The 23332-nt window shown below is 33.3% G+C and overlaps 1 protein-coding gene across 7 annotated transcripts in view; it reads left to right on the top strand.

Annotated features, from left to right (window-relative positions):
- Positions 1–23332, top strand: part of LOC123679303 (transcription factor AP-2-epsilon) — a 142314-nt gene that overhangs the window by 68000 nt on the left and 50982 nt on the right. Inside the window, exons 1-2 of one of the 7 annotated variants that reach the window (XM_045616857.1) lie at positions 1635–2029; positions 19855–19890. The exons of 3 other annotated variants lie outside the window; for them this stretch is intronic. In XM_045616857.1, the coding sequence (XP_045472813.1) occupies positions 1973–2029; positions 19855–19890 (93 nt within the window). In that variant the 5' untranslated portion in view covers positions 1635–1972. Of the gene's footprint in view, positions 1–1634; positions 2030–4500; positions 5105–19854; positions 19891–23332 lie in introns of those variants that run through there. 3 more of the 7 variants (XM_045616875.1, XM_045616829.1, XM_045616838.1) reach the window with 3 other exon arrangements.

Genomic DNA, 23332 nt, shown 5'->3' with positions numbered 1-23332 from the left:
TCATCACTTTCAACTGATCCTTCTTTAGAAATATAAAAAGTTCCATTATTTCATACCATATTCTATCATTTTATAATATTCTTCATTTTTTTATATCAAATAAACGAGTATTGTGCGTGGGCGCATTCGAATTAAATAATGGTTCATCCGTATCATCCGATTATTTTATTCGATAATCTCAAACAAAAAAACCATTTTCAGCATTTTGCAGAGTTATCTTTAGTTAGGGCGGCACATTGGGTCTCTGTCTAGGGCGGCAGTTTGGCTAGCGACGGCCATGCGTAAAAAGAACTATAGATAGTTAATTGCAATTAATAAAACGACAAATTTAGTTATCAAAATATCGAATTACAGTTTTTTTCTGTATTTTCTGGAAGTCACAGACTACTCCAAATAGTTAGATTTTCCGGTTTTTCCTCATTTAAAATCCTTCCTCGATAATTCTTGAAGTATTCGTTTTAGGTATAGGGTTTGTTTAAGTAACCTTTCCGCTTTATATAGGTTGTTATTTGAAAATCTTGAAGTTTGATGAATTTGAGTTGTCCAATTTCATGATCTTCTGATAAACACCCTGTACATTTTGGTCCAAACCGCAGAAAATCTTATAATACTACGTATTATAAGACGAAAATACGAAATTTTTTTCAATAAGAATCCCATAAACTCCTGAACCATTGAGTTTTTACCCGAGGTATGGCATATTACTGAAATTATCATAGAAAAAGCTATCTAATAATACAATAATAAACTAAGTGTACCATTTGAAATAAGGAAGTAGTAGTCTGTTTCCGGTATAACCGGAAGTTTTAGAGATCTGAAAATATTTTATGGAGAAAGATTATTGTCTCAAAAGCCAACGTGCTAATTTTCAGATCAAAATTATGATAAGTTTTCCATAAATGTCTAATAGGCCATCGCGGTGAATCACCCTGTATTTGTATCGGGTGTACCAAATTCGTTGACTAGTCAGGGGATCTCAGAATTTTTTTGACCTACAAAAAAATGAATGGCTTGATTTTTGAAAGAATTAATTCGGTGAAAACCACAACTTCATAAATTCAACTGTTTTCAAGCTATTTAAAAAAATTTGAAAATGACGTGAATCAATCAATATCAAACAAACAATCTATAGGCTTTTTTTATAGAATCTACTGGTGTATTCATTTGTTTTTTATTACAATAAGTTTTGAGGTTATAATACATACTTGGTTTTTTTGATGTAAACCATATACATTCCTATAACAAATGAAAACGCTTAATTTTTCCCATTTCAAAAACTTATAAAATGATATATAAATTTTTTATCAAACTATGCAAATCAACAAAAGTTCCAGTTTCAAAGACTCACCCTGTATAGTGAATCATCAAAAGTTCACTGTAATCGAGAACAATTGTTGTTACCGAATATTCACAATTGAAGATAAATTGCGAATTGTAAGTTGTTACATTCACTTTTCGAGATATTGTGTAATCAAATTTTATTTTATTGTTTTTTTATCAATAGATTGCCCCCGTATATGTTTAGGTAATATCGCGAATTTCCGAAGTCGAACGAACGTAATGGAAACTCGGAATTTTATAAAAAAAAGACATATTTGGATGTTTTCTTTCACTAATATGGTCGAGAAGATGATTCGAAATCAGTTTGACAATTGTAGTCGGCGGAATCAGATAAAAATTAAAAATTGGATCTCTCCTCGATAAGAATTCCATTGAAGGTACATTTTTGGCGATTTATTAGTTGTGAAGTTAGTGAAGTTATTAGAAATATTTTGGTTGGAAGTTACCTTTGAAAAAAAGGATTCGAGGAATTCTAATCTTTGAGTTTCAAATATTGAAACTACATACGAAAAATCGTAATTCTATTGGAGTGACTATCGACAATTAAATCTACCATTCCCTGGAACAACCTGAGTGGAAATCTGGATTCTGCGAGTACCATCAGGCCTAAAGCCGGTGAAGATATTTCCCCATGACCCGAGACAACGAACACCCCTGGGGATATTTTCCGATAATCGTCGGAAATCAGGTCGTACAGAGTTTATTTGTACTTTTCTTTTGCTATTTATCGGATAATATTTTGAGGCTTGAAAATGAGAATAGCCTATGTTTATGTGTTCGATCTTTGACATTATTTTGCACTGGAATTGGTTCAATTTTAGCATAAGAACCTGATATATAAGTACTACTTTAATGTTCCATCTTTTCTTAATTTAGTTGCCATTGATAATTCAATTATGGAATATTGTTCTTTAAAAAAAAAGGTTCAGACTGCTTGTAAGTCCTGATTCAGATAACTTATAAGTTGTTTATAATCGTGCGTGATAAGAATTGTTTCTAATTCCCTGAAGATGGTCATGTGAATGATCGAAAGCTTGGCTAAATTTAATGAAGAATAAAGAAGAATTTTTCAATTACAAAGTCGATATTTCTTTCCTTACAAATTGTTCTTTTTGTCAACATTATTCGTTTCTATAATTTTGAAATCTATATTGTTGAGGATTTCTATTCTTTTATTTTTAAAGTGATTAATAAATGTATACGAGGCTCAGCTTATTTTTCTTTTACCTACACTGCCCATTACGCTCTATTAGTGATGACGTCACACTCCGCCATTTCAGTTCTCCTGTCAGTGTTCGGAATCCAAACAAATTGTCATTCAAATTAGGGATAGGCAAGGGACAGAAAGCTATCGATATATATCGTATCGATATTTTCTGACACTATCGAAATGTACCGAAATATGTTAGAGTAAAAATATCAATATATCGATATTTGTCGGTATATATCGCTGTAATATTTTAATGTGGGATTATTTCGTTGAATTCAATAAAGTTTTTCTATCATAGAGGAGAATAATAAGATTCAGATGACGAGATTCAGTTGAAAACGACATATTTAGTAGTTTTCAATATTTCGCATTATGATTTCGACCACACGAAACATATTTTGATCTACTTCCATTAGTCGAAAATCCAGATTTTTAGTAGTTTGCTCCCATTTCATGGAATATTTTCGATATGCAGAATTTCATATTCTACATTTCGATATTTAGGTATTTCATCGTTTCTAATTCGATATTTTCAATATGTCGCATTATGATTCATCGTGACCAGATTGAGTTGAAGACACATAGTAGTTTACTTTCATTTTTATAGAATATTTTCAAAATGAAGTAGGTACTTCAGTTCTGAAATTCTACATATCGAAAATACTCGATATTTATTTGAAAGTGCCAAATTCGATATTTTTTCATATTTTGCATTATGATTTTGACCACACGAAACATATTATGCTCTAGTTCCATTAGACGGAAATCCAGATTCATCGTGACCAGATTCAGTTGAAAACATCATATTTAGTAGTTTTGCATATTTTCAATTTGAAGAATTTCAAAACTGAAAATGCTTCTTATTGTATGGGTTAATATGGGGTAGGTTAGGTAAAAGGGATCTTGGGAATTCCAGCAATAACCAATAAATGGTTCAGGACATTTATGTACAGAAAGAAAGGTTATTTAACAACGGCCGTTGAATTTTATTACAATTTTATTATGTCTTTTTCTTCTTGAGCTTTCAGCAAGATCAAGACATAACTTTTTATTTTCGATGAGTAAAATTTCAAAACTGCTACATATATCGAAAATATTCGATATTTATTTTATAGTCCGCTAAATTAAGATTTTCGACTTATGGAACTAAAGTATAATATGTTTCGTGAGGTCGAAATCATAATGCGAAATATAAAAAAATATTGAATTTGATACTCTGAAATCTATATTAATATATCGATAATATCGGTTGAAAATATCGACAATCGATAGTATCGAAATTGAAAATGTCGACGATATTTATCGAAAATTTCCTGAAAAAATATCAATATTTCGATATATCGTTATTTATTGCCCATCCCTAATTCAAATTAGTACATTGTCGTTGATGAAATTGGCTTATTTCGATAAATAAGATTATTTAAGGAACGATTTTACTATTAATTGATAGACAGAAGGAACGAGATTAAAGTTCAACTAATAAACACTGCTTTTACAAAATCTGGGGAATGATACAGGATTCAAACTTACTGGTATTAAAGTCGTTCCTTCTGTCTATCAATTAATATTGAAATAGTTACTCAAATACTCTTATTTATGAAAATAAGCCAATTCCTTCAACGACACCGTACTAATGATGACAATTTATTTGTTTGGATTCCGAACACTGACAAAAGAACCAAAAATGGCGGTGTGTGACGTCACACTAATAGAGCGTATTGGCTTTGATTTTCGTAATTTAGTCTGAATTGAATTAAGTGATTCCCCTAGTTTTGATAAGTTACGTGGCGCCCATTATTATCTTTTTTTTATATTATTGAAATTGAAATTATTATCATTTTATAAAATGTTGCCGGCACCCCTAATTCACTTTTCTGGGGTTTCAAAATTGTACGTTACAAAATATAATCGCAAATAAAAAATCGACAATCGTACCAGAAACGTATTGGTCCTCTTCAACCAACAAAGAACTCGTTAACCCAATTAGGAACCTCCTCTCAATACCGTCGAGAAGATCAAAGTGATCCACAAATGATTACATTTCGGCGATTCATCTTAATGGGGCGAATTCTTCTCCCAAAAACCCATCACCGAAAGAACACATCGCGGCACCGTCCCAGCATCTCAACAAGAAGGAGAGATGCCTATCCCTTCTCTTCTGTGGTCAGTTGCCGCAAGCAACTTGCACGTCAGTCGCCTGAAGCCTTCCGACTAGTCCTAACCTCTTGCCATAACATGTGCCTTGAAGATTCGCGAGTGCCACTAACCACCTGAAGCGACATTGCCATATTTTCCGAGTTACACGTGACGTGATCAGCAACAATGGACAACCCCGACTCCCCGGATTCGCTGGGAAGCGATCAACTTACCGTCGACTTGCTCAGTCCGGCGCCGAAGAGGAGGGCGGCATGTGACATGAGGAACAGGAGAGATGGGACTCCTGACGTTTTAGGGAAAAACACGAACAACAACGAAGTGGGATTCGTGTTGATGGAGGACGAGTCCCCCGAAAACGGAACAGAAGAAGAAGATGAAGTATGTGTTATCAATAATGTAGGTTGATCGATGACTATTAATCATAGTAGTTTAACAATGGACTTCTTCTAAATAATATTATAGAAATTTTATGGATCAAAATTCACGAAATAACCATCGATATTTGCTTCGAAAATTATAAAATTTATTCAATTATACAGGGGACTATTTGCGAAAAAAATTAGGGGGTGATTCCCCCTTTTTTTTGAGCCCCCCTGCTTAGTAGCAGCCCCCTAAATATGGCGCCCGGAAAATAATTTTCGGTTTTTTTCTTAAAAACCCTAGAATTCATCAAAATGAAATTGAGCTGATTTTTTATGCTTTACAATAACAATATTAATTTTGAATAGACTGATCAATTCTCAACAAATAAGATCTCTAATTTTCTGCTAAAATTCACGGTTTGAAAAAAAAAAATATAACGATATTTTTATTGAGAACTGGTACAAATATAAAATAAATGTAACAAACAGAAAACAATTATAAACTTTTCACAAATTACAAACTACTTTTCGGGCGCTATCTTTAGGGGGCTACTAAGGAGGGGGAGGCTTCAAATTTATGGAAAACCCATCCAAATTTTTGACAAGGAATCGTCCGGTACGGCCCTACATTTTCTTGCAACTATTAATTCACGCCCTATATTTCACTTCTTTTGCTCTCGTTCTATTCGTTCAAGATTAATTTGACCAGAACAATAAAATACTAAATGGAATATTTTCACATAAATGGTACTTACTTATGATTGAAACCTTCGTTTTATTCAAAACACATCAATTGAAAATCTTTTCTAGAAATCCATTTCGTTAAATATTGCTAGATTTTCATTCCAATTATTCAAAAAAAAATCCTTGACGAATGCTTAATCTCGTAAGAATAAATTTAATTCAAAATCCTATAATTTTCCAGAAATGACTAGAGATCGAATTTTGGCTGATGTGGAATTTTATTAAACAATTCATGTTAGGTTGTTCATCATTTTACAAATGTTATATTTTTTCCGCCGATCTCACAAGGGTTCCATCCTCATATAAAATAAAACCAATATTAAATATCAAAACAAGTTTATAATTCATATATTTTTATTACCAAAAATATAGTTTCGGTAGTAAAAACAGCGATTATAAAACTTGTTCCAATCATGATCAAATACTACTAATAATTATTAGTAACGGCTGAAACAGTTTAATATTAAATATTATGTGGGTGTTGACTTTCAAATTGTTCTTGTCGGAGATAATTTTCGAAAATTCATAATTACGAAACTATATCCCAGAGTTTCAGAAAAATTAATTGAATAAATAATAAATTTTTTCTCATTCGTCCAATTCAACGATCGTTAATTATTCGATACAATGAAAAAATTTGCTAAAATTTTATTTTACATGATGCCGTATTTGTTAGAACTTTGTTCAACTCAGAAATCAATTTAAACACAATTTTTTTCCGGGGCCATAAAAATAAAATAAATTGATGCTAAAATCAAATGTCTTGCTGGCCACCAGATGCCAGCAGCTATCGTCCAAGAAATTAATTAACTTATAAGTTCAATAATGATAGTTGTTTTTAATAGAATAAATGAACATTTCGAGTATTGTTCTAACGTAACTCAAAATAATTCAACGTCTTTAACGAATCCTTCAATAAGTTATGAGTAATAAAGAATATTTTTCGTACTGAATCACTATTTTTCTTGTAACTGCTTTGACCATAAAAATGCAAATACATCTTCCCGAATAATGGAAAGAAGCAATCCCAAAAAATAAGGGTCCTCGAACAGAACCCCTTGTAATCCCACAATTAAGATTTAAATCATTAGTGAAAACGGCGTGATCTATGGGGTATCCTATAGAAACTGTCGAAACATTTTTTGAAAATCACTTAAGAAGTTTCTACCTGAGAATTCACTTGCTAGAAAAGCTGTCTACAGGTCCAGATAAGTGCCGGATGCATGGAACAGATTTGTTTCTAGGAAATTGTACACAATCCGGTTTGGTTTCTTCTGGCCGTCTTCATTGAAGAAATTTTAATGAATCACTAACTGATTCGATGGTATATTCCGGACGATTATGATGCCGTGTTGTGTTTGCAAATGTTCTCGACCTTCCTTCGCATAATTTTGATTAATAGTCCGGGACTTCTACCAGCCGCATTGACGATAAATCTTGGGATTAAAAAATTGTCCGATTGTAGCAACGGATCTTACGGAGATTCGATTATTGCGTTTATGATTTAATGATGTTGTTCAAGGTAAAAAAAATTAACATTCTTCGTAAAGAATGAATGTCTTAAATACTAAAACTGTTACTCGTTTCTGGTTGATTATCATCAAAAAAAAATTTTAATTGAACGCCTCATTGCACAAATAGGGTGGGTCTTTTATATAAACTTTTTTCTTTGAGCCTCCCCTGCTTAGTTACAGATCCCTAAAGATGGCGCACGAAAAATAGTTTTCAAGTCATGAAATGTTGTTTTTTTTTTACATTTATTCTATATTCGTACCAGTTCTCAATAAAAATATTGTTTCGACATCCGTCTATTAGATAAATTTGAGGTCGAAAATAATTCCAGCCCCCACTACTCAGGCGTATCATCTGTTGATAATATTTTTCGTCTCGAAAAACGTGAATTTTACCAAAAAAATACAATATTCCTTGATTGTTAAGAATGGATCAGTCTATCCAAAATTAATTTTCTTATTGTCAAATATGAATATAGATAAAGTTATTGCGAAACAAATTTGAGGGCTTGCTCTTTCTTCTTCTTCTTCTTTTTTCGAATTTTTTTTTTCTTTTTCGATTCTGCAAATACGTAGTATTATAAGACTGTTTGGGGTTTGAACCAAAAATCTACACAAATTAGGAACTATATTTTTTATTATTTCAGTCAATTCTAGGTACATAAATAGTGGGGGTTGCTTAAGCAAACCTTATACCTGAAATGAATACTGAATACTGAGTTATCTAGGAAGAACTTTAAATGAGGAAAATCCGCAATTTCTAACTGTGTGTGTGAGAAATTCAAATTTGTGGTCGATTTGGTTGTATTTTCTAGAGGGCGCCACTGGCAATCATTTCGTCCCCTTTAAACCGTTGCAACTTTTCTGTGCTCCCCTGTACGTCATTCTGGACTAAAAAAATCGATTTCCCCGACTTTTCTAGTTAAAAAAGGTATACCTCATTTAAGTTTCTAGGGGCAACCGTTTCAGAAAAAAACGCATTTAAAGCCAAATCCAAACAACAATTACATAATATACCACTTCTACTTATTAGTGGGCAATAGAAAATCCGCATGCATTTCGCCTTAGAAATTTTCAAAATTAATTTGAATTAAATATTTGAATAGGAATAATTTCATGAAAGGATTTCGAAGCAGTCAAAACATATTAAAGAAAACCTGAATTATTTTTTCAACTTTAACACCCTGTATCTCGGAAACGAAGCATTTCCGGACCCATGTTCGTAGGAACTTTTTTGCTTAAAATGATGTGATCTATCACCTATTTCAGTTTTTTGGAAAAAAATCAGAACACCTTGTATATTCATATTTGACAATAAGAAAATTAATTTTGGATAGACTGATCCATTCAAAAAATCGAAACATCAACATTAGTCAATATTGAATTGTTTCAGATGAAAAGTAACAAACAGTTCTGGAAATTATAATCTTACTCAGCAAAATCAAAACATAATTTTTTAATACAAACAAGTATAATTCTCTCGGAAAGACCAATCTTAAACGTTCCGTGAGTTCATCGAATTACGAAACCAAGTCTCGGACGTAAACATCGTTTCAGCCTCGTAAATGACACGACGTTCGGATTCAAAACGCGGCAAAATCTACCTTCTAATTCAACGAACGATTCCTGGAAGGTCATCAGGTGAGAATTATTGCTAAAAGCGTCTTGTGGTTCAAATGCACAAACCGACAAAAGCGGCAACAATGCGTATCCCCTGCGGGGGGGTATCCCATTTTACCCGGGGCGACTACCTGTTCGTGTCGTGACCTAGCATCGATGTCTCCGGTTTTCTTCGAATTGATAGATGTCTGGAGGGTTTCTACGGCCGTCTCGAGATGCCTCGTTTCCAGGTTTGGATTGATCTCGCTAATGCTAACGGTACGTTCTGTTTAACTGAGCAATCGACTGAACCAGTCATAAACTTATAAAATAAATTAAATTATCCTTGAATTTCATGAAGCTGTAGAGTAAAGTAAATGTTGGATGGGCTTTTTTAACTAATAGAAGATGAACATTTGATTTATACATATTTAAAAGAGGATCTTTTAATATTATCGGCCAATTGCACCATTCTAAACATAAGCATTGTTTTCATAATCAATGGTTAGTATTAATGATGTTTATCTACTCCTATTGAATAATATATTCATTATTCAACTGCTTTTGAGCAATTAATAGTATCTATTAACAAACATCGTGAGTTATAACAACTCACTACTATAACTCACTATAATAAATTGAAAAATATGGATCTGTGCTTCTATACTTCTCTGCTTCTATTCGATTGGCCGGGGGAACATTCCATTATTGTTATTGAGGGGAGAAATGTCCGAGGGAATGTCAATTTAATAATTTTGACGTTTTCAAATTGAGTTGATATCTCATTATTGTGAATTTTTTCCTGAAAACGATTAATTCAGATAGTGAAGATGAAATATTATATAGGTATACATTTCCAAAAGACAAACAGCTAATGTTACCATACAGAATTACTTGCCCGAAAAAAATATAAAGGAGTTTGTAGCAGTAAGGTCATTAAGTCGTCGTTTACAGAGAATGTTTTTTTGGTATATTTTAATGCATTTTTATAGGCAACTATTAAGGGTTTTCAATATAGTTCTATGTCTGTACTCTGTACTGGATTCGAGCTAGCCGAAGCTAGTTCGATTGTGATTGGTGACACTAAGTTTTCATCTCTCTTGTAGTCGGGATCGAGCACATATGTTTATTTCCCGTTCCTTCTGTCCATATTTTAAGACTGTATTTTTTCTTAGTATTTATTGATATAGTCGAAGATAAAGTATAGTATTCAACTTGCGGTAATGGTCATAACTCACTTGATGAATTACAGCACTCGCCTGCGGCTCGTGCTGCAAACTTCATCTGCGTGAGTTATGACCTACATTACCGCTCGTTGAATAATATACTATTATAATTTCTACCGATTGCACAGTTTGATAATGACCGATGTTAAGCTAAATAGGAGATATGTTTGGCAACATGAACTGAACTGAATCTATAAACCAATTTTGAAATTCCTCACAAAACCAAACACAGAAACACACAATATGACACAATCAGGTTATGTCGATAGAGAAATAATGCTTCTCTATATCAGTATCATAATGGGTTTATTACAGTTCTAAGTACAGTGCTGTAATGAACTCATTACAGCGTTGTTTTCCGTTATATTTTTCGTTTTGTGGTTGTCTACCCAAACTACTACACCCAATCCTATCAAAATTCAACACACGTCAATTGTCAATGAAATATAATTTGGATATACTTAGTGAAATGATTTGCAACATTATTCGCAATTTCTCTTGATTCTGTTGATGTTAAATCGATTAAATCAGACATAATTCACGAATTTAATGCGTAATTATAAATTATTTCAAAATGAGAAATGTACGATTCAAACTAAATTTCCGTAATCTGTCAATTTTCGTAACAGTCACACCAACTGCCAAGATACAAAACAAAAGTCAATAGGATGTATAATATGAATTTGTCATAGAATTTCGACAATATTTCATAAATCTTGACTGAAATAGAGAAAATATCGTCTAATACTCGTTGCAGAAGGCAATTCCAACACTCATGCGTTCGAAAACACGCTCCTTCGACGATAGTTTTTGAATTTCACATTCGTGTTGGAATAGGAGCCCATTCTGCAACTTGCTTTAGAATATTCTAAATATTGGAATCATATTGGAAGTTGGTTCGTTTACATTGTAAAGGACCAGGCTCAGACCAATGGAAAAATTGTCATCGGTTAATTTTCTTAAATTTTTCTTATTTTGTGGAATATGGCCTCCTGAACAAGAAGGTCCGTGGGTGCAACTCATATGAATAGTTTTCGAGATACAGGGCGTCGATGGCATTGCTTTGAAATAACATTTCTCGTAGGAAAACAACTTGACTGAACACACTTTGGCACGACAAATATTGCTTACTTATAACGTCTTCTTCTTCTTTTTCTTCAGCCCTCTTTCATATAAGGTAATAAATTTTAACTGGTTTTTCATAAAAATTATTGTTAGATACGGGGTAAGTCAAACGTTATTCAGAATGAAATTCGTTTAGTTCATAATTCACCGTGTAATTGAAAAAGTAGGTAGTCCGTGGAATTTTCTTATTTTTGTCATTACTCTTAGTTACAGAGACTTAATAAAACACAATGGTGACACGAGTGGACTCGTCTCTGATTGACTGCCGATTTCTGAGCCTAAATATGGCAAATTTTTGTTTACATTCTCCCCATTTTTTCGAAATGTCAGGCCCATATTATTAAGTCACTGTAGTTAGTAGTCTTCTTTGTTGTATGTATATACAAATATGTCAGGCCAATAAATTTTAATTTTGACGAAGTGTCAGATTCAGTTCAGTCAACCGTATTCTTAAGTCCTATGGTTAAGCCCTGCCTCATTTCTCATTTTTCGGCTTTAACGGTAAAAGACACGTTAGAATTTTCCAGAAAATCCCTCGAGCACGAATCAAGATATGTATGATCTGCTTTTTATATCTTATTATTTCGCAAAAAAAAAAGCGAACACTTAAAATTTGTTTTCCAAATAATTCAAACTTGTTTAGCATTCCATTTTCATCAACTCCATATTTATGAATGAAAACAAAATTTACTTCTGGTCGAGAGAAGATAATATGTCTTCGAGATTGATGAATATTCAGAGTTGGCTATAGTTATTCTGATATCCAGATTTAAACATGACTGAGTCACAAAGTCCTATAATTTATGTTTGTAACGTTAGAGATATGTAATACATTGTGTAACTCTTTTTTACATATGGAATTTATGTAGTTATTATACATTCAATAAATTGGACTATAACGTTAGATGTAACGTTAGCCGTTCTATTGGATATCAGATTTATGGTGAGAATATTTTTGTATATATGATTTTGTCGGTTTGGTTGCATCTGGTTTCTTGAAGTAGGTAATAACCAGGATATTGGCGGTATATTCTCGTTTTGAGGCTTGTCAATCTCAATGTTTATGAATTCGACAAATCATGCCCATTTATATGTAGTAAAAATGTTGAGAAACCAAAGAAAGAAGAAGAAGTATGAAAACAACAAACATCGAATGAATGAAACTTTCGAACAAATCAGTTTTCATGGCATGTATATAAAAACTACATATCATTTCTTGCAATGTAAAAAGTCCTGTAGGAATGATATCATTTGAAAATTTTCGAATGATGATATTAAAAAAAATTTTAATTCCAATTACTTATACCAGCACGCAGCAAGTCATGAGAGTGTGCTCAGTTTTGCAACATTATATAAATGACGCTAATTCACCTCTTGGATATGCCTTCAATTGGCGATGAATTCAAAAGTGTATTAAGTGAACCAAATTGCTTTTTAATTATACTTTTAACGATTTCCTGCAGTTCATTCTCGAGTGAGTAATAACAGTCTTTTTTCGAAGACTTTAATGAATATAAGACAATTAATTATATACCTCACATTTGGTTCTTTCTTGTAATTAGAAATGGGATAAAAAATTCTTGTGCTCGTAATTGTACTTAGAGTTGCATGTGATGGAGAGGCTGAGCAACCAGTGACGGATGATTGGGGGGGAAATAGAGCTCTTATATAAGCATATATTCTTGAATACTTCAGTGAAAAATAAAACTACTTTGTCAATGAAATACCGGGAATCGATAATTGAAACTCAGAACTGTTTTATTCAAATTGACGTACAAACAAAAATTATTTCACGGATCATTTCAAGAAAACAATCCGAAAACGCTTTATTTTCGAGATACAGGGTGTTAAAGTTTGATTTTTCAAAGTTTTTTTTCTCATAGCACTTTTCTTCACAAGATATTCAACTTAAATTTGGCATAGATATTTTGCTAGAAGTTTTAATCATGTGATATGCTAATTTCGATTGTGAATCTACTGGGTGTAATTTTTTCTGGAACAGTGCCCAATTTTTTCCTCAAAAACGTTTTTTTTTGTGGATCACTGGTAGTTTAGACAAAATGTAAAAAGAAAATTTGGTCCAGTACTACATTTTTTGGTTTCTTGTAGTTTTGTCGTATCTGTTACTGATGTCGAGAAAAATGTTTTGGTACTTATTTACCCAATCAGTAACAAAGATTAGCTTATATAATAATCACAAAAAAAATAGAACTCCAACAGACACCCTGTATCTCGAAAATGTATTGTCTGTGGGTCTATGTTTATAGGGCTTTTTCTTCCCAAAATTATACAAGAAATCTTTCGTTTACCATTGTACCTTCAATTTAGGAACACCCTCTATACTCTATTCACAACTGAGAAAGTAATGTTGTGCCAGGGCACTCTGTATACTATATTAATATCTTGGCAATTCGCACAAAACTGGAATCATAAGAATTAAAATTCGTGTTGATGTTCTTTGAATGGGACACACTATATATGGCTTGATTGGAATTACACAATGGACACAAAAACCGAATCAAATCTCGAAATTAATGAAAAATATTTATATATAGGGTGTCCCATAAAAAAAAGAATCGAAAAACTCAATATCTTTGAAACGCATAGCAATTTGAAAAAACCGATAACGAAATACTCTTCAACAAAAATATTTGGCCAAAGACTGTTGAAAAATATAGGGTGTAGGCTGTCCCATTTAAAATATCTCTGAGATGAACCATAAAAATTACGGAAAAAAATATTCTGGAATGTTTCTTATATGATATCTTAAACAGAAACCAAGATATAGCAAAATATTTCAAACATTCATTTTTCAGAAAGGCCCTGTAACTCTAAAACAAATCAAGATATCTATGATCTGCTCTATGATATCTTATTATTTCTGAAACAGAGATCGGGGATCTTCGAAGATTTTTTCTCTAAGACTTATAGTTCTCGAGATGCTTTTAGTGAGCATCGAATTCTGGACACCCTGTGTGAATAAACACAACTGAGAAAGTCACTTTGAGCCGGAGCACCCTGTATGGTAAATATAGGTATAGTAAAATCTTGGCAATTTACACATAATCGGAACCATAAGAATTAAAATCATAAATAAAGAAGCAACATATAGCTTGAAAGGAATGCTAACAACGCAAATATAACATTACGAAACACAAACAGTGAACATAACGTTTTTTTCGTCCTGTCGACACTGCGGATACAATCGTAACTATCCATTAGCCATCATATTACGATATAATGGAGTCTAACGTGATAATTCAAAGTTCTTCACGACAAGGAACAACACACCTTAGCAATTTCGAATAGGTTATAAACAACATAAATCTCGGGTACGGAATCGAGATCTTGGGTCATGATGTGGATATTTCTAATATAAGCCACGGATCTAAATTACACTCCGCTGATCTAAATCACGTTTTCAAGCTCCTAGAACGAGCTACCGACTGCATGGGGGACCAGTGGCGGGGCGTATAGCGATTCAAGGACGAAACTAGATTGAGATCTCAGATTAAATTCGATAGTTTCTGAATGTGAACCCACTGTTCTGCGTAATTTGGTTCCAATGCCAATGGGAGTTAAAAAAAAAACCATTATATGCGGGGTTGGCTGAACTATGAACGACTGCTCAACTGGTTGATCTACGGTGGGACCAAAACTGAAAATTAAATGTTTTGTGAAACTTACCGTATGAATTTTCGCATTTAATGCAATTTACCGATAACCAATATCAAATTGCGGTGGTCTCACAGTATTTGAAAGATGTGCTCCAAGAAATTTCCAAAAATGGTCCAGTTATGGTCCACAAAGCATTTTTTATTTTAGTTTTCAATAATAACAAAATATAAAAGAAGTCAAATTATATTTTCTCCTTCTTCAATTTAATAACATGATGATATTGATATATTTTTACAAAATTTCGATTTTGTAATAAGTAACAATGAATGATGATCGTGTAAGAAAGTAGAGAGAAAAAAGATAAACATCGAAAATTTTCGAATACTAGAAGTACTATCGATAAAGCCAAAAAATATATAAAATACCAGATTAATACAAAACCGATTGAAGAAAATAATCTACAAAGCAATACACATTGATGATAGAGATTGATTTCCATATGAAGAATATTGATGTCAGATCTTTTGAAACTCGGTTATTATTCAATCTCTGTTAGAATTTATTGTTGATTTATAGTGCTAAACTTGTTCAAAAATAGAGAATATAATGGATTATAATCGAATTTGCTCAACCGAGTAGAAAAAGGAAATACTTCAATTTACAAATGTTGTACACAGTTATAACCTCTTGAGAGAGTATATCTCAACAGTTTTTTAGAGTTTGTATATAACGTGAGAATGAACTATTCAGTGAAATATTTATTATAATTTTTACATTATTATTAGTTGTTGTTCGACGTTTACTCGTGATCATAGAGTAATGAACATAGATAGAGGGACTATACGCCATTTTTACATGTCCCCAACATGGTTAGATTACGTAGTCGCATTGTGATATATTTTCGAATCCACAATTTTACTATATCGTTATGAATGTATATTATATTGAATGAAATGTATTTATTTGAGTGATTCTCAATTAAAAATGCAAATTTGAATATTTGGAATCCGATATTTTTCCTAATTTTCGAATTTATAATAAGCAGAATATTTATTATTTTCTGCATCTACCTGCTGAAATACAAGGTTTGGCTACTTGCTCTCCTAATGTCATCGGTTGTTTTACGTCGTTCGGCGCGCTTGAAGTTTGTTTTCTAAATTTCTGATATATTTAGGTATTTATTTCAATACATTTGGATTTAATATGATTTAATACACATAATACACATAATATGGTTTAATACACAATGGGACATAAGAAGTGCGTTCATTGTGGAGTAACTCGCGAATTGAATGAAATATTGTATTACTGATATGTCATCATTTCCGCTCGCTTCATGTCAAATTTTATATTTCATGTTGGAGACAAAATTTGCTTACTGAAAATGACATATACTCTATCTATGTTAATACTCTGAGGGGATACATTTTCGCTGGCTTGGTGCAAGACTATTCTAAGTCGATTTCGCAAGAAGTCCAGATAATCACCGTCAAAGGTTCATACTCCTTTTATTTTGGTCAAGTCCATATATTCGAAAATTTATGAAATTCATGCATTCCTAAATAGGACATAAGATATTTTTACTATAGTGGAAAAGATTGGGTTAAAGTTAGGATAGTTTGAAATTATTGTACAGTGCATCCCATTTTGGGTGAGACAGCCAGGTTTCTCGCTTGTTATTTAATATAGAGCCTTGCGGTTTTCACGTTCCTGTCCTACTTTTTCGTGAAACTCAAGTTGGTCTTATCAGATTGTGCATAACTGTTTCCGTTCAAAAGATACAGGGTGATTTTGGAAATTGATACTTTTCGGACCCCTTCTTTATCTCCGAAGTTATTAGAAATAATGCTGAGGTAAAAACTACGTCTGCATCAGAATTCTGCGTAGAATCCAGTGGCGTACTCAATTTTTTTTTCGGGGTATGGTGTTGAAGATTCAACACAAACTTATGTTTTTTTTTAATGGAACACCATGTGTATCATTACTTCGTTGAATTTGTTATTTTTTTCCCTTCGAAATGATATATGACACTATGTAGGTAGGATGTTCAGAAATGTTCAAAAAACACTAAAACATCAAATAATGATGATTTTTTGTTAATGGGCAATGGATTTCCCATAGAAAAGAAGAATCAATAATGATAACAATAATTTATAGCGATGACAGCTAGATCAGATTGGTTTTTTCCCTCCAATGCCTACTTGATAAAACAATGCTCCCAAATGCATAGTAGCCATAATAACAACAAGGATGTTTGTGTCATCAATGACCTACTACTTTTGAAAATCGAAAGTAATAATCCTCTTATTGAAACATAGAAAATTCATGGCCCATTTACAAGAAATCATCATTATTTGACGTTTTAGTGTTTTTTCAACAATTCTGAACATCCTACCTACATAGTATCATATATCATTTTGAAGGAAAAAAAATATCGAATTCAACGAAGTAATGATATATAGGGTGTTCCATTAAAAAAAATATAGGTTTGTGTTGAATCTTCAAAACCATACCCCGAAAAAAAATATTAAGTACGCCACTGGATTCTACGCAGAATTCTGATTCAGACGTAGTTTTTACCTCAGCGTTATTTCTAATAACTTCGGAGATGAAGGAGGGGTCCGAAAAGTATCAATTTCCAAAATCGCCCTGTATCTCTTGAACGGAAACAGTTATGCAAAATCTGATTAGACCAACTTGAGTTTTACGAAAAAGTAGGACAGGAACGTGAAAACCGCAAGGCTCTATCTTAAATAACAAGCGAGAAACCTGGCTGTCTCACCCAAAATGGGATGCACTGTACTGTGAAAAAGATGGTCTTGCGATTGTTTTCCCGGAATATCTCAATTTCAACAAGAATTATACTTGCATCAAGCCAACGTTTTGGTCTTCCTGAAAAAAAAATTTTTTTTAGAAATATTTTCTTAGGAAAAGAAGCTGAAGCTGAAGCCGTTAGGGCCGCCACTGGTTCTTCGTTATATATACGTTCACGAAAACACGAGCGGGAACAAGAGGTAATAGGCGGCAGGAAGGGTTACGCGGAAGGCGTAAGCGTAACATCGGCGGCATCAACTTACCGAGCACATGCCTCATGCACTGCCCCAGGCCATCGGCATTAGGCGGGCACAAGACCAGCGCCGACGGTGCCGTGGTGGTGCACCCTTCAGCGCCTGCAGCGGTTCCGGAGACTAAGAGAGCGTTTCCTGGGGGAAGAGGACCAATATTAGGCTTATTGGAACTAATTTGCAGGAGTTCGTTTAGGAAAGGGTGGAGAAGAGTGGAAAATGGTTTTCAGATGCTGATTCGCTCAACTCTGAAACTTGAAAGTATAATAAATCGCGATTGTGAGGGTTTGTTGGTCCATCCTTGGTGCAAATCAACTACAAGACCAAAAAGTGTAGTATTGGACCAAATTATCTTTTGACGTTCTTCTAAACTATCAGAGTGGTCCAACAAAAAAAAGTTCTGGAGGAAAGAAGGTGTCACTGTTCCAGAAAATATCACAATTTTTACGACTTATTGATGCTTCCTTGGGTCAATGCAACGATGAATTTGTCAATTAGAGTGTAATGCCCTGGTTTATACTCGAAGTGTTCATTCTCACCAATAAGTCTGAAAGCAGGTTTTTCAAAAGTGATTCTTGTCTCTTCTGGTGCATCTGGTCTAATCACTGGTGTACCTGGAGTATATGAACGCTTAGATTGTAGTCAAGATGTCTAGAAATATGATGTGTTCACTCCACTTACTCTTGAAGAAGTTGAATATAAATAGAACTGGCTACTTTGGAAGTGAACAGCCTTCTGATTTCCACCTCTTTTCCAATGTCGCTACCATCAATTTTCGTAGAAATATCTTCTTAGAAAATAAGTGGAAGTTTTTTGTTGTCTTTTCCTTGGAAATAGGCCATTTTATCAAATAGCGCCACCTACAAAAGAAGAGGGAACTACTCATAATACCGAGTTTGACTCGCCAGAACTATATTGAAAAAATCAAATCAGTGGACGCAATGGTATTTTTAGACATCTTGATTGTAGCTTAATTGAAGCTGAGAATGAAATGTTCTCTTATGAGAAGACGGCACCGTAGGAAGTGAGCTTACAAGAAAGTCCTAGAGTTTGCTTGAGTCGGAATTCAGGATTTTCACCCGGAAATTAGATTCGAAGTAGATTGGACTAGAGCCTAAAAGCTCTTACCTCTCTTACTTCTTATAGCGTTATTTTATTGCTTGAGCAAACTTGAGCAAGTTAAGAAAAGAAAAATATTTTTGATCACGAAGGGAGTTTTTTTAATGAAAGACATTTTTTCTGGTTTCTACATGAAAAAAAAAGAAGACGTCTTCTTACCAACCTTCACTTCGAGAATATTTCGATTGTTTTCTAGATGTTTAGCATGACTGGTGTTTTCGATATTAGTTACCTACTCTATGAATATTTACCATTTTTCGAAAAGAGAGCTGGTTCAAAGAAAACCACCATATGGTTTCTCAAATGAAATGTAGAGCCTTAGCTTGCGTATCTTATGACTCGATAGCAAACAAGGTGTTCAGTTTGAAATAAATTCTGCAAATTTTCATTTACAAAATTTAACATGTTGTTAAATATCATTTAGATCACTGGTTCATTTCGATACATGTTTGCAATATAACCTGCATAAATTTTTGTGAAGTCATTGCTCCAATGTTCCTAAACGTATTTCGATATGCTCAGCCTCCTTATGCAATTCCTTTTTCATATAAAGCAACAGTACCTATTTTTGAGTATGTCTGTTTGTTTATCGCATTCAGGTCCTTTTTGTGTTTCATTCACTAACAGTTTAGTCCTTTCATATTTCGTTGAAAAAAAGTCCGCTAACAATAATAACAGCAGTAATATAAAATTCTACATACCTAACATAGTAAAACTCATAATTTATATTATATATTTTTTGGAAATTCAGATATTAATTTTCTTTTTTTATTTCAGGTAAGTTTCCGTTCATTCAATCGCAGTACGATTTTGGTAAGAGATTTCAGACTAGACTAGAAGGATATTTTATATGCTCGACTCTATTGATTGTGAATCTTTGAAATATTGTAGAGAAATGAGTATGAAAATAAGGTCTTTCGCGATGTAACTTCTTCAAAAATTAATTTTAAAACTTTTCAACTGATAAACATCCAATCATATAAATCAGTCCATTTTGCACCCACTGTTTTCGAAAATAAGAAAAAAGTCGATAAATCAAAACGAAATTGTAATTTTGTTTTGTTGTGATCAATTTTCATCTTATTCAGTTTTAGCAACAAAAAACCTTGAGCATATTTTCCTCAAATATTTCTTCGAATGATTTCAAGCAAAAAAAAATTTAGAATAAAATTTTCAATATCGTTGTTTCCTTGAATATTCATTTCATTGTTCATTGCGTAGTTAAAATCCTAATTCGAATTTAGAATATCTGTAACTTTTTTCCTTGCTCAAATTTTTCATGGTTTCCGAAACTTTCAAAAAAACGATCTTCAACTCAACATTTCTTAGTTGAATTTTCGATCTAAATACATTAAATTGAATTCATTAATAGGCAAGAACTGCCAAAAAATTTGAGAAATGGAGAAATGTTTCCTCAAAAAATAAATATCCGATTGTCTTAAAACCAAGTTGGCAATATGTCAATATTCGTGGATATCGTTTAACCTATATCTTTTTTCAGATTTAAAAAATCTAATATTTCGTTATTTTTATTTTCTCCCATACAAGGCATCGTTAAATTAGAGATATCACAAATTGATTCGAATATAGTTAGACAAATTAAAAAGAGAATTAAGTTCACATGATCTGAGTTTTTTGGTGGGATCGACTCTATAAAAAATCGAAAAATACCTTGAAAAAATCAAACCGATCCTTGAATATTCATTTGATGGTGTAGGTGAAGTAAAGTCCCAGTTCGAACGTGGAATATCTGTAAATTTAGAATTCAGACCAAATGATAATGAATCCAAATTTTGTTTATTCCAAGGTTTCCAGAACTTTCGAAAAAACGATCTAGCGACTCAATTTGTGGAATGGGGTAATGTTTCCTCAAAAAATAACGATCTGATTGTCTTAAAACCAAGTTGGCAATAGTCGTGGATATCGTTAAACTTATGTTTTATCAGATTTAAATAATCTAATATTTCGATAATTTCGTTTTCCCATACAAGGGCATCGCTGAAATAGTGATATCCTAAATCGATTGGAATATAGATTCACAAATTAAGAAGAGAATTAAGTTCATAAGATCTAAGTATTTTTCGGTAGGATCGACTCTATAAAAAAGCGAAAAATGCCTCGAAAAAATTAAACTGATCGCACTTTTCTGGACTTGGAAAAAAGCGCGACCGAAATCACAAAGCGCTAATCCCAGAGCACACCGCATTTATCACATATATTCGGAGGACGAGGGGACAAGTGGTCGGGGGCCAGCCTGGGGCAAGTTGCCTCGAGCAGATTGGAATGCCGTCAGGCGAGTGCACGCCCTGAAGGCCCCCTCCGCGGCCCCCAAAGCACCGGCTCGCGGTGTCCCCGCGTAGTAAATATCTCCGAATGTCTTTCTAATACATCTAACGTGAGAGGAGATAAGCCGAAGGTTGCCACGTTTATCGCCTTTTCACGTGCCAACATCCGTGCCTGTCCTTGTTTCAATAGGATCTTCGAGAGAGGGAGATCTGTCGTGAAATTTTAGTATGGATAACTGACTTTAATGCCATTACTGGGCTTTTCGAAGTCGATCAGTCTATCATCAATTTCAGTCTGCAAAAACTAGAATAACTTGGAAAGATGTAGGTGACAGAATTTTCAATAAGATTACTTTTGCACAACAGTCCTGTATTTCATCTCATCTCATCTCATATCATCTGATCTCATCTCATCCCTACTCATATCATATCATCCCATCTCCTCCTATCTCATTTCATTTAAAAAATATCTCAACTGGAATGAAAAATTAAATTTCTTTCAGCGAGATTTGAAGTAGTCGCTATTGTTTATGAATTCTGAAAAAAAAACTTTGAAACTATCATGCATTCATGATCATAGTATTGTCTTTTCAATATTAAATATACTCATACCTACAACATTGAAATTCAAAGACGTCAAATTCATTAAAAAATTAGTAGTAGAAATGTTTAATATCGATATTTTGATTTGTTTTCTCACAAAATTGGTCGTCGTATTACTTGTACCTACTTTGAAGACGCTCATGCTTGTATAAACAGAAAGCAACTAAACCTTCCAGATAATAAGTGTCAAATCAAAAACCAATAGTAAGGAGAAGAACGGAAACTAAATTTTATAATTATATATTCCAGACCCAGTCATTTTCATCCAACTTTCTAGCAGATCATTGAAAGCAAAAAAAATAATTTCAATCGCAATATTTAAGAAAAAAAAACAAATCGAAATAATTGGAAAATTGTTTTATGATATACCAATTATTCATGTCACTGGTTACATTTCATTCATGTAACAACCAAAATTCCTTTCCTCTTCTCTATTTTCTAGATATGGCTTGTATATTCTGTTTTCTACGATTTTAGATTGTGTCATAAATATGAAGATTCACCATTCATATAATTCACCAACTAAACTTCAATTCTACCGGGTCTCTATCTCTTGAATCATTTCAAGTTGGCATATTTTTGTAACCATTGCCACTTTAGACTACAATTCTAACCTACGAATTCTGACTTTCTGCAGCTTCTTCATCTTCAGTTTCTATAGGCAATAATACCATGTTAACCTCACAAACACATTGAACTCAAGATCTATTGAGCTACCCCAGTTATGGGAGCTAATTCTAAAGAGCTCCATCAGTATCTGGGAGGACTTCAAGAAGGTTACTTCCTCACTTCTTTTGTGCAAAGCAATTTTTGCTTTGGCTAGCGATGGCGTAGCATTCCGTCACCTGGTGATCCAGAGTTTGTTCTTCCTCCTCGTCGTTTTCTGCTAGACTCATTCTCATGAGGTGCTTCCTGGAGCGGCACTGGATTCCTTACTGAGCATTACCGCCTCAGGAAGCACCACATGGGAATGAGTTTACCAGAAAATGACGAGTGCAAATTCTGCGAGGAAAAGGAAGAAACTCTATTTAGTGACGGAATGCCTCGTCATTGTTAGCCAACGTAAAAAATGATTTGGACAAGAGCTTTGTAGGAGTGGGTAAGTAACCTCCTTGAAGCCATCCCAGATACTGAAGTTCATTAGAACTTTGAAACTGGAAGGTGAACAATATACTACGAAGACTAAGGTCGCAGTGAAATTAAAGCTTTCTTAAATCTAAATCTAACAGCTGATTTCACCTTTCCGGTGGTATTTAGTAAATTGGAGATGAAAAGAATACATTTATTAATGATTCACTTACTAATCAAAATAAAATTTTTGATTTATCTAGGTCTAACAGTATGGAACCCTTCGTCCAAAAAAAACA

This window comes from Harmonia axyridis, chromosome 1 (assembly GCF_914767665.1).
Source record: "Harmonia axyridis chromosome 1, icHarAxyr1.1, whole genome shotgun sequence".
Lineage (NCBI taxonomy): Eukaryota > Metazoa > Arthropoda > Insecta > Coleoptera > Coccinellidae > Harmonia > Harmonia axyridis.
This window is presented reverse-complemented; position numbering and strand designations above follow the sequence as displayed.